Below are 12812 nucleotides of genomic sequence, written 5' to 3' on the forward strand. Positions count from 1 at the left end.
TATTCAACTCCTTTTGGATATTGTTAGTTATATACACCAGTAATTTTCCATATATGATTCTAAATGATATTTTATCCTCAGCTCTGCTTGTTAACTTCCTATTATTTTAATGAAATGTGCATTTGCATCTCTACCTTTTCGTTCCCTTTAACAGTACATGAGCAATAATTTGGGTAAATTACATTTCTGAAACCCTGTTGTGGAATTCCAGAAGCATGTGAAAGATGTGATAATAATAATATTCAGTCTACATGATAATTTTCCAGACTGATTGAAATGTGCTGAAAAGCTATATGTATGATGACCTACTGCAGTGCAAACATTATTCCCATTAGTTTAATGCTGTATCCTGAAAAAAGATCTGTTCTATTCTTCACTGCTACATATTGAGGGATATAAAAAGTAGTACTTGCAGTACTCATCAGTAAATATATATTTTCTTTGAATTGCTGTTGATCTTTATAGTCTTGTATTAAACCCCGATTCTTTTGTCCCCATGACAGAGACAGAAACACAACATAATTCCTAATTTATCCCATTAAGTTTACTTCAATTCAATTTTATTTATATAGCGCCAAATCACAACAAAAGTCGCCTCAAGGCGCTTCATAAATACAGAGAAAAACCCAACAATCATATGACCCCCTGTGAGCAAGCACTTTGGCGACAATGGGAAGGAAAAGCTCCCTTTTAACAGGAAGAAACCTCGGGCAGAACCAGGCTCAGGGAGGGGCGGGGCCATCTGCTGCGACCGGTTGGGGTGAGATAACAGAGACTGAAGAGAGAGACCTAATATTTAATAATCCACATTTCACTGTTTTACTCTTTGGTTCAGATGTGGATTCTGTATCGTTCTTTCTTTGTGATTGTTTATGTTCACGTTGTTTACTGCTGGCTTTTAGTTTGTTTTTGTCTGTTTGGGAGCTGACACAGTCTCTATGGAGATGGGTTTTATTTGGGGTAGCATCAGGAGAGAAGCTCCAGAGAGGCGTGTTCCATGTTAAAAGCTAAAATATAACAAAAAAAATTATGTGAAACAAAACAAAACCTTTCAATTGCCCAACCCTATCTGTCCCCTCAATGGGTTGTATGTTTTCAATGTTTCCTTATTATTTTTGTCATAAAAATAAATCAAACAAATAAATCAAGTTGTGAGACAGCACCTTGCATTTACGCCAGGCTGTGAGCTGTCCTAAATCTACGTCCTTCACCCCCTTTTCAACTAGAATCTCAGTTTAAAACTATTCCTGACTTCCCTCAGTGTACACTGTAAACTCCAAAAGATACAATTAGCTTTTCCTGGTAAAAGGTCCTACTTTACTTTTGTCACTGGTTTCGAAACAACCTCTATAAAGTTAACCCGTTTCATCTTTAAAACTTAGTCCTGGGTTCTTTGTCCCCTTTAACGGGTAGCGCATATCCTGAACTTGACACTTATTAACCCATAAAATGACCAATAACCTATGATCCTGTGTTTTCCTAAACACACATTGGTCTCTTTTCTCTCTTACCACAACATCTCATGTTACTTTTATCTCAGTACTGTCTTTTTCTCACAGTTTCATTATCCTTACTTCAAAGCTTCACTTTATTCTCAAGAATTTAGTTTTACCACTACTGAGCCAATTTAATAGTTAAGATCATCCACTCAGCGAACAGATAATTTAGAATTTAGCCAATATGCACAAATTTGCTTTTTGAACAGGTTTGTGCCTACCTTTAAATCTCTTTAGACTGGTCTTCTGTTCGCCTCATATCAGATCCAACCTTCGGCCACATTTGTTCTCTATGTTACAGGAAGAACCGGGCGGAAACACCAAATATTAACCCCGATTCTTTTGTCCCCATGACAGAACAGAGAAAACCGACTCATAGTGTGTTAAAACATTTATATTTCTTTTTTATTCAATCATCTTCCGGAAGAGAGAAACCCCTGCACAGCTCAAACGCCAGTTGCAAGAGCTCTAACATTTTTAGCTCAACATGTGTCTTATATGGTGTTATTTCTGTACTTCAGACGTCACACAGTTTCAAACATTGCTTATATGGAAAGTTCCTCTTTTCTGTGTCTTATCTATTAATATGTCTGTGCACTAAAACTTCCTGTTTTTTAGTCTGGCTGAGCACTTTGTGAGTCAAAAGTGGCCTTGCTCTACAAGCCTTCATTATTAAAGTACATAAAACAATCTAATAGGAAAATAAGGATACTAAGGATATTGATTTCATGACACTTGTATTATTGCACCTTCTGATATTCTTTTTGATTTTTTTTTTCAGGAACAAGAGAAAGTGGTTTAATGGTTTAACAGATTTTCAGGGAGGAATAGGTGACAATGACACAATCAGACTTAACCACCTTTGCCAAGGTCACAGTGTTTTTGCTAGCGTGTGTGTGCATGTATGTCATTCTGTTTGTAAACACAATAACTAAAGCTTTGAAAAAATTGTGAAACGTTGTTATGTTGTAGAGCAGGGGTGTCAAACTCAAATACACAGTGGGCCAAAATTCAAAACTGGAACAAAGTCGCGGGCTAACGTTAATATTTATTGAAATATATTTATTCCTCCAGATATAAGAATGAATCTTTTCTTATGGACTCAAACACGTTTTGCTGAAAAACTGAATATGGAACTAGCAAAGCTTAATACTAAACAATATATATATTAGCTGTATAATACGAGTAGGCCAGCTCTAATAGTAATTTGGTATGGCTTCGCGGGCCAAATGTAATTAGGCTGCGGGCCAAATTTGGCCCGCGGGCCAGAGTTTGACACCTATGTTGTAGAGTGAGATCACTGTAATAAATTTATTGGTCTAAATTTGACAGAAAGCCTTAAGTTAGACACTATGATTCTTGCAAGTGTGGTGTGTATTCTCAATATATAGAAAGTACTTTATAAGTATATTTTAAAATATATCACCATCGTCCTTTTGTTAAGCCATAAAGAGCTGCACACACTCCCTTGTGAAATGGCATTGTCAGCTATATGTGTACTGTCCAACCAAATGAGGAAGTCCAATACCCACAATTTACCATTTACTCATAGTTTAACCTGTTCAATGCAACTTTATCATATTTGATCTATGAGTTTTTGAGAGGTTTTGAAACGTCTTTTTTTTCTAACTAAACCAAAATAAATTGCACAGTGCATTTTAAGGAATAAGTTGCAAAAAATGCATGAAACAGCAAACGTGAAACAAATTAAAACTCATGTGCATTTATCAAAAAGTTTCCAGATTTTTTAAGACAAGTGCAGGCCCATTTCCAAACTTTGATTCATTTTAAAAGAATGGTTTGTTAATGATTTGGGAATTCATTTGCACTAAGGGTACATGTAAACACTCTCAAAAAGGAGACAAAAGGTGATCTGGAATCTTTTTTTAGTAATATAAAGAAGTAAAAAATAGCAATAATAATAAACAGAACAAGTATTATTATTAAGGTTTGTTATACACCCACAAGACAAGCTCGGGTAACAGGACACGATGTGCTGTTAACATAAGAAAAAAAAAATGTTTCCCAGTCTTTTCAAATTTGTGCCCAATACCAGATAAGGTCAGTCTGATCTTCTCCAGCTTCAGATGATAGAGCACTTCCTTAACCCAGGCCATATGAGAAGGTGGAACTGAAGAGTACCACCTCAAAAAGATCAGCCTCCTGGCCAACAAAGTTAAGAATGCTATCGAGTCTTTATGTAGATTGAGTGAAGCTTGTGGGGATAAACAAAAGTATTTTACCAGCACAATATAATCTGCAGTATGATCATTGCTTTAACATGGCCTTAAGACGTTTATGCATACTGTTATCATATTAACCTTGTATTCCAGATGCAGTTATAATTATTTTATACACATTGCATATCTGTGCTTATTTTGAGTTGATGTTCGGTTCATTAAGGGTCTTAAGCTTCACTGGCGTGACTGTCCAGGTGATACATGCTGAGGGAAACTAGAACATAGAAGGAATTGCAATACAGGCTTACAAAACACTTATATCAGGTCATTTCTATTATCTTTCATATGTTCATGTTCTTGTATTGAGTTTTAAGTAGTATTAGTTGGTTGAAAGCATTTATTTAGTTTATATTCTATCTTTAGTTTGAGTACATTGTGACACATTTGGCAGGGGCCTCTGTTTGACTGTGAGCGTTAGTAGGTGAGAGGTGACATAGAGGCTGAGTGAGGTCGTGACATATACACACACACACACACACACATTAGTTAGACTCATTTATAGGTGAGAGGTTAGCCATGTCTGCTTGTAACTGTGAAATTGTCTCTGCTAAAAGAGGAACAGTTTCTTGTTATCTCTGCAGAAAGAGGAACAGTGTCTTGCAGGATGAGTGTCTTGTGACGAGAACTGGAAGTCAAAAGGTTGACAGGAAAATACCTGCTATGAAGATAGGAGACAATGTTCTTTTTAAACTGTGTTAAAAGTCATTGTGGTTTTTATCTGACCTATGTATAAAATGCATCTGTGACGTTGAAGGGGCGTCATTAAATTTAAGCCCTGATGGTATAAAATATCTGTTTATGCTTTGAATAAGTCGAAGATCAATTGCGGTCTGCGTACGTAGTGATCTTCCCACGCGTGCATTAAAATCATCGTTTGACTTCACCTGGCCGGATCAGTGTGGTTATTCTTCGATTTACCTCTTGTACCCTTCCTCAATATTGAACCCTTAACAAGCTCATGATACACAAATTGTGCAGTCACAGCATTTAGAACAATATTTCTCCCAGTTACCTTGGACAGGGCATCAAAGACTCCAGATCAGGAAACCCTCAAAGATGGAGAGTGCCAGAATATATGAGCATAATTTGCAGAATGACGGAGACATTGGATTATATATTTTAGTGAGCCAGTCCTTAGTATAATGAGTACGGTGTATGATCCTAAACTGAGCAAAACAATGTTTAGCATGAATAGATGACTAGGGAGAACAGGACAATCTTTACATGAACGGTGAACAAAGTTTTGGACCTGGAAGTATCTGAAAAAAAATGGCTCCTAAGTAATGCGAATTTTGTGATCAATTGTTGAAAAGATGCAAAAGATGAATCTAAATATAGATCTGCAAAAGTCCCAATGCCCAACCTGGCCCATCCAGTGAATACACTGTGTTGTAGAGATGGGGAAACAGATGGTTCCCTATTAATGGTGCTTTAATAGAGGGCCCCTGCAAACCAAAAATGTGTCTAAATTGGGTCCACACTTCCCCTCTCGTCCAGCTGTTTCTCTGCTAGATGACACTTTTAAAGTAGCATTTGATCAGAATTATTGGTAACATTTATAAAAAACAAATCCACAGCTCAACCACTCTTAATCACGTAAAAGTAAAGTTTGAAGTGGATTTAAATGTTGAAATCTCCAGGGAAGACTGCCTTAAAATTATAAGTAAGATTTATTCATCATCAATTTGCCAATGTCATACTCGTTTAAAACTGTGCATCGTCAAAGATTTGTCCCGATTTAGACCAGATCTGGATTCTACCTGTGATAAATGTAAGCAGGCTCCAGCGATCCTTCTACATATGTCCTGCAATTCTCTACTCTTTTTAAAATCTGATCCATGTTGCTTTGTTGCTCTATTTGGTACCACAGGGGAGGCATCTGAAAAAACATAAGCTGAAGCTGATAGGCTTTTGTCCTCTATTAGCCAGGAGACTTGTGCTGTTGCATTGAAAGACTCCTCACCCCCTTCATGTTCACAATGGATCACAGAAGTTATGGAGTATCTTAAACTGGAAAAGATGAGATGCTCCCTCAAAGGATCTACCTCCAGCTTCTACACTACATGGCAACTATTTCTGACATTTATTGACAAATGGAAAGATGGACAAAAGCTGCCTCTGTACAACTGTGTGCATGTATATGTCTATAAATGTAAATTTTTTACATCAGTCTAATTTGTTGTTGTGATTGTATAAAACATCTTTCAATAAAAAGACCTTAATTAGAAAACAATCAGCTAGAAAGCCATCTGGGCCCGGACTCTTACTGCTTTGTAAAGGCATGTATGATGGACTGTTCCAAATCCTGGACAAGATTCTAGATAAGAAAATCTATAACAGGGCAGTCTCACCAAAAAATGACTCAAATTCAACTGAAGTCTGAGTATGATCAAAAGAAAAAGCTTTATATTAAAAAAAATCTAGAAAGATTTTATTAATCTCAGCAAGATGTGACATAGACCCAGACCCAGTTTCCACCTGTGGAATTAGCTGGGAGGCAGAGACTTGATGTAACTGATGGGCAAGCAGTTTGCTAGATTTGTCTCCCTACTCATAAAATTTGGATCTAGAATGAAGCAAAAGATTAGTGGTTTGCTGTGAAACTATAAGATCATATTCTCCCTGCAGAAACATCCAGTCTGTATAAACATCGGGTGATTTAAAGAATCCAATGTCACAATATGGCTGAAAAGCCGGCTAACTTCTGCCAACTAAGCTTCCTATGATGTGCATTATATGAATATAATATTATATTTCACCCCTTATAAAATGCTTTCATAGCTTCGCACACCCCAGAAGCAGATTGTGTCATAACCAGGGGTGATTCTAGGATCAGAGCTTTGGGGGTGCTGAGCGCCCAGAGAGCTGCCCAGCCAGGCAAGATAAACTTTACACGTCACGATGAGACTTCTTCCCCGTCTCTGTCAGTCCCTGCATCCTTAAATGTCTCCAGTTGTCCCGAGTTCTCTCTGAATGTCTCCTTGGTGCATTTAACCCCCTGTTCCTCCCTGTCCTCATCGTCTGTTGTCTTCGTCTCCGTTATCAGTCATCATAATTTTACCATCTCTGTGCAAGTCTGCAAATTTCTTTATTAAATCATAAGATTCTTAAATTCATCAAGTTTCTCTGTGCCTGGGTCCTCATCACAAAACATGACATCACTGTTTTGTACATTTTAACACAATTTAATCCCACATTTGTGAAAGAAAAGCAAAACACTTTTTTGAAAAGTCTGTAACAAAACCATCAAATCTGATAAAGGTTATTTAAATGCTGCAAAAGAAGAATGGATTGGAATAGAAAAAATACATATCCTAACCTTAATTACTGGGGAATAATGAATGATGCTCATAGTGAGTAAAAAGTAAACTGACTGCATTTTTTGGATACATACAAAAACACTCCCAAAACAGCATAAATTATTACAAATAAATTATTACAAAATATTAATTTGATAAAAACTATAAAAATGGAGGCAACTTTGCCTGTGGTAGAATGTATACAATGTATGAAAAAATCTTTACTGCAGATGCTAATTTTACTAATTTAAAAATACTAATTTTGTGTTGTAAGATTTATGAGTTTCATGCTTTCATAGTGGTCCTTGGGAGAGCTTGACATTTTATCAGGTGGTCCACACTGTAAAAAGTGTGAGAAACACTGATAAGTGTATGTGTGCTTTTGGAAAACATTTAAAGCTGCAGTACAGAATCTTTGAAACAAGCTTAAAACATTTTTAGAAACAGAGCATCTGCTTCTCTTTACAGCTCCTCACTCCACCAGGGCTGTTTGGCTCTTTCTGATAGTGCGCAAATGTGATGTACGTACTGTGGCAGTCATACAGACAACTGGACGGTCCAAAAGTTGGCCTACCTATTACTGGCTGAGGTTTTAGTAGAGTTGTGGCTGAACCACATAAAAATATATCATTAATTATAATCTCCCCGATCAATTATAATGTTATGTTGGAATGTTGTTAAAGAGGGTCAAAAATGTTTCAACCCAGTTTGTTTTGCAGATTCTGTATAGCAGCTTTAATATAGGGAGGACACAACTTCCTGATTGTGTGAGTAAAATCAGGTTTTTTCTCTTTGTCAGTTTAACAGTTTCTGCCTGTCACTGTTCCCTGTCTGTTTTCTTACCTGGTTCTTCCTGACCTTGTACTTTCTCCTCACGTTCCCTCTTTCCTCTCTCCCTCTTTGGACTGACAATCATACACAAATAGATTGTATTCAATTAGATGAAAAATTACATTAATATGAAAAAATTCTATTAAGATCACTAACAAAAAGTCCTCTCTCAGTGTACTTTCAACCAAAAGGCAAATAACCAAACACATGAACATCTAATAAAAGATAAACATTAAAACACTGATCCAACATTATTCCTGATTCACAGGTCATTTGATTTTACACTTTTACCTGAATGTGGCTCCTTTTTTTGAAAAAACTTCCTTATATCCATTATGAACCTGGCTGTCTCTCTGTACACACACACACACACAACAGGAAGAGTCGCAAGTGCGGCCACTGCGTCAGCATGATCTACTCTTTCTCTGCCATGGATTCTTGAGATTTGCTTATGCTCCAATACCACTGCGTCATCTGACAGACCAGTGATGCGATAAATTTTGCATTTTGGCGAATACCAGACATCTGGAATCTGAGTGGGTCGCCAACAAGGTTCGTCGAGAGCTCTCCTGACCATCGTCCCCAGCTCCCTGGCCTGATGACCCTCATGGACCGCCAATGTGATGTGAGGCACTGAATCAGGCCCCATTTTGAACCAAGGCCATTGTTCTTCGGTTGAATTTACTCCTGCAGCGACGCCTTCAGGACCAACATAGATGTTCTGAGAGCGTATGTTCCAAGTCTGACTCTCAAGTTCAGTCTGGAACTGGTCCCTATAAATTTCGTCCTCGTTCTTATCATAATAGAGGGTAACATGGTATGGGTCTCGCGGAGAAGAATAGACAGCCAAGGCCATAATCCAAGGTTTCCACAGCTGATACAGTCTCAAAATGCCTTCATCCACCAACCGACCCCAGTATATATCCGCTGTAGATATTTCACAGTCTTGCAGCAAATACTGGTTCTTTGAAAAAGTCCCCAGGCAAAAGAATTCTTTTCCTCCTGGAAGTGTCACTGTTAGTCCATCAGCTGAACACATGATAGTGGCCCCCAGTTTAATGAGCAAATCCCTGCCCATCAAGTTCACAGGCACATGGGGAGACACCACATAGCTATGCTTCAATGTCTGTTTTCCCAGCACCGTCAGGGCTGGATTGGTTGTCGGCAGAGTCATTGGAACCCCAGAGAAACCCACAACACTGACCATGTGATTGGAAAGTGTGGCACTGCTTGGTTTTTGTCTCAGCGTTGAGTAAGTCGCTCCAGTGTCCACCAGGAAGGTCATTTCAGTCCCTTCCACGGTCATCGGCAACAGAGGGTCTGCCATCCCCATGCCGCCGGGTCTCTGTGGGTCCCGTCAGTACAGCTCCTCCTCCCTGCCCCAGTTGGCCAGGGGATACTGAGCCACTGGCGCCATGCCAGGGTTGGGAGCTTGAAGTCCCCTTGTCTGGAGTGTCCTGCCTCGCGGCGCTCTCTGTGCCTGGGGTGGTGGTTGATAACTTGTTTCTGGTAGCCATGGCGTAGGACAGTTACGAGCCCAGTGTCCTCGTCCTCCACACCTTCTACACAGATCAGGGTCCAGCATAGGTCCCCCCAGACCACGACCCCTTAGTCCGCCTCCTCTTTGAGATCCACCACGCCCCCTCAACGACCTATTAGCCCCCGAATTCCCCGCGGGTCTTCCTTGCCTTGGTCCATTGGCGGGCCATCGGTCATCAGGATACAAGACTGGGTCCAAATCCGGCCAATCAGGCCCCGGCTCGCCCTGAGGCTTTGCCACCAGCATTTTCTTAGCACCTTCTTTACTTTCTCTTTTCTTCTCATTCAATTTTTCTCTTGCCTCAGCCAATTTTAATTTTACCAACTGCCCTTGCGCCTCCTCCAGGTCCTGTTTCTTTTTGGTCACCTCGTCTCTTTCCAGCTCCAGCCGATGTATGACATGCCTTTCCCATTTTACCGAATCTGCCACCGCAAAATCTGGATTCCTCTGTAGGTCTGCTCTCACTCGTTCTGGCAAACCGGCTAACACCGCGCATCGGAACCACGCCCGATATTCTCCTTCCTGTCCCGGATGTTCTCCCGTCTGCACAATCCACTGTTCCTTTGCATGCTCTATAAACTCTCTAGGAGCTTGTTCTGGGCTCCACAATATTCTAGGCACGGTGCCAGAATTAGGGGTCGGATACTTCTCACGCACTGCGTCAGAGAGAGCATTTCGCACCCTTGCATAGGGGACATCATTTGGTCGACATGTGGTTCCTGCTATCTCTTCCACATCTGCCAGGCCTCCGCCCCTGAAGGCCCTTCCACCCATGGCACGAAAATCTCCCAGGGCAAGTTCTTCTCCTTCAGTAAGACTCCCCAGTTTCCTCAGCCACGCAGCTCCTCCCTCTGTAATAGGGGGCAGTTGCTTGACCAGAGCCTCCAAATCTCTGATGTTATAAGGCTGGTATACTGGCTCGCCCTTTAAACCCTTCAGTAGAGGCATTGAGAGGGACAACTCCTCCTCAGTGTCCCCCTGCCCCTCCTCAGTTTGCAATGCGACACTCTGCTTCCGGTTCTTCTCAAAGATCGACTGTCTTTTGTCTTTCAGGTCCTTCAAGGCCCTTCCAGAGCGGAGCGTTCTCCTCTCCGGGTCACCCTGAAAGCTTGGGGCAAACCCTCCGATTTCCAGGTTCGACACTTCTCGGGATTTCCGTGTCTTACCTATTGACGATGCGAGGTCCTTCTCCAATGCTTCGAGCGTTTGTGCTAATAGGCGTGGTGCTGGCACGCCTTCCTCCTCCCAGTCTCTCAAGGTCTGTTCTAACTTTACCACGGCTTCTCGGTTAGTAGATATTTTCCCTATTACTTGTCCCTGCCACTGGCCTTCTTCTAGGTCGCCAACCCCTGGCTTCTGACAGGCTTTTTGGCTCGCCTTCGATGGCCTCTGCAGCTGCGGCGCAGGCGTATCTTCCTCTGAAGTCCAGACCTCCTGGGATGCATTTCCCTGCCTAGGCTGTTGCGGTGTCACCTGATCTGCGCTTGTGGAAGCCACAGGTTGAGCTTCTTCAGCTCCTTCTGGGCTGAAGTGAGAGGGAGGGAGGAAAGTCACACCTGGTATAGTTATGCCCCCACCTGATGTTCCAGCAGCTGGCTCGAGCTGAGTCCCTTTCAGTGTAGCTGCCGCCGACAGGGGTTGCAACACTCCTGTGTTGACCCCCTCGGTGTCCCGTACAGGCGTCGATGGTGCAGGATCCTCCTGAAAATCCACAACTCCCCCTTTAACTGTTCCTGTTTTCCCTTCCGGTCCCCAAAGAGTGCCACCCTCCAGGGTCAGCACTGGACAGATGTAGGGAGGGGGCGGTGCACTGGGGAGTCCCTTCAAGCTGGGATATAACCTCCCCTCGGCCTGGGCTTCCTCTGCTAGCCCTGGCGTGGGGTCATTGACCTCGTCTTTCATCCAGGGGGAGACACCTCGGCAGACAATCACATACTTGCAGTACTTACTCTGTTTCTCCATCATCAGTTTCTTTTCTGCCTTCACTTTTCTCCCCTTAAAACCCCCCTCAAGTTCCTCCTCAAGATCTTTGATCCTCTTTTCACATATCTCAGCTCCTACCTGGAAAACCGAATGCAAAGGTATTTTGTCCTCCATCGTTATCTGTTGATCCTCACATAATTTCTTCACCTCCTTCTCCATGTCTTGACATTGCCGAGCAACCTCCTTGGAAGCTCCTTCATAGGTGATCTTGAGGGCCTTCTTGAGTTGGGCTATCTGGTCCTTGAGTGGCTTATAGTTCTTCTCCCCACTAGGGGTCGCCTTCCCGATCTCAGTCATTTTGTTTTCAGCCATTTTGTTGTTGACCTCACTTACCTTCACCAAAATGGCCACTGCTAAGACCCTCCTTCGGAAGTAGGCTCGGCGTATTTCCCTTCTCAGGCTCAAACGCACCCAACCGGCTTACTGCCCCCTTCCTCTGGGCCGCACCTACACACACACACTCACTCTCTTCTTTCTACTCAAAGTTACATCACCCTCCTTCACAAGACACCAAAACCTCTAAAATCCACTACTTCAATTTAACCACAGGAAACCAGCAAAAATTCACACTCACACACCTTCAACAAAGTTTTAACATAAAATAATTCAACTAATCACGACACAGGCACTCCTCCCCTAAACGGGAGAAATCCCCTCAAATCAACCAGCTCACTATATATAAAATATCAACAAAGACAAACCACACACCTGTACACTCCTGGAAACAAGGCCGAAAATCATCCAGCAATCACACCACAAGAAACAGGACAAAACAACTATATTCAGCTTCCTACAGCTCGTAATATGAAACACCCACACACTTGGCGAGACTGAGATTACCTTTCTGCACCCCACAAACAACATCACCTTGATAGAGAAATAAAACTAAAGAAGAAATTGGAGGAATTAAACAAACAGAAAAAGACCGAGTTGAACAGTTAAACAAATAGAGAAAAACAGTTTTTCCCCCATTTTCCTTTAATACTCAATGGGCACATGCGCTGCCCCCCCCCCCCCCCCCCCCGTCTCTCTCTCCTCACACACACACTGCGGGGTTAACCAAGCCCCCCCTCTTTGCAGCTGCTTGAGACAGAGAGAGAGAGACACGCTTTTCTTTTTTCTCCACCACACACGAAAGCAAGCCTATACATGCAAGCTTTTAAACAATATAAGCGCTTCTACACCGGTATTTACACACTATTTACATACACGGACCCGTATAGACATAAACACGCCGCCTGCCAGAACAGCTTATCTTGTTTATTTCTCTTTTTATTTCTATACCAGTATTCCTGAGTTTTTGACTAATTTGAAAGCTCTAAGCCCAGGCTCCACCTTGGTCCACAGAACCAGCCTTGATGATCAATAACCCGCGTCGAGAACGCCCTCGCCGGCCGCGGTCAGATTTCTAAACACTAAAGTA

The 12812-nt window shown here is 41.7% G+C and overlaps 1 protein-coding gene across 1 annotated transcript; it reads right to left on the bottom strand.

Annotated features, from left to right (window-relative positions):
* Positions 1–9223: 9223 nt before the first annotated feature.
* Positions 9224–12410, bottom strand: LOC146370019 (uncharacterized). Its single transcript, XM_084909501.1, has one exon. The coding sequence runs from the start codon at positions 11699–11701 to the stop codon at positions 9224–9226; it is 2478 nt and encodes an 825-aa protein (XP_084765627.1). The 5' UTR covers positions 11702–12410.
* Positions 12411–12812: the final 402 nt, after the last annotated feature.

This window comes from Perissodus microlepis, chromosome 17, assembly GCF_051167445.1.
Source record: "Perissodus microlepis isolate ML-2025 ecotype Zambia chromosome 17, ASM5116744v1, whole genome shotgun sequence".
NCBI lineage: Eukaryota > Metazoa > Chordata > Actinopteri > Cichliformes > Cichlidae > Perissodus > Perissodus microlepis.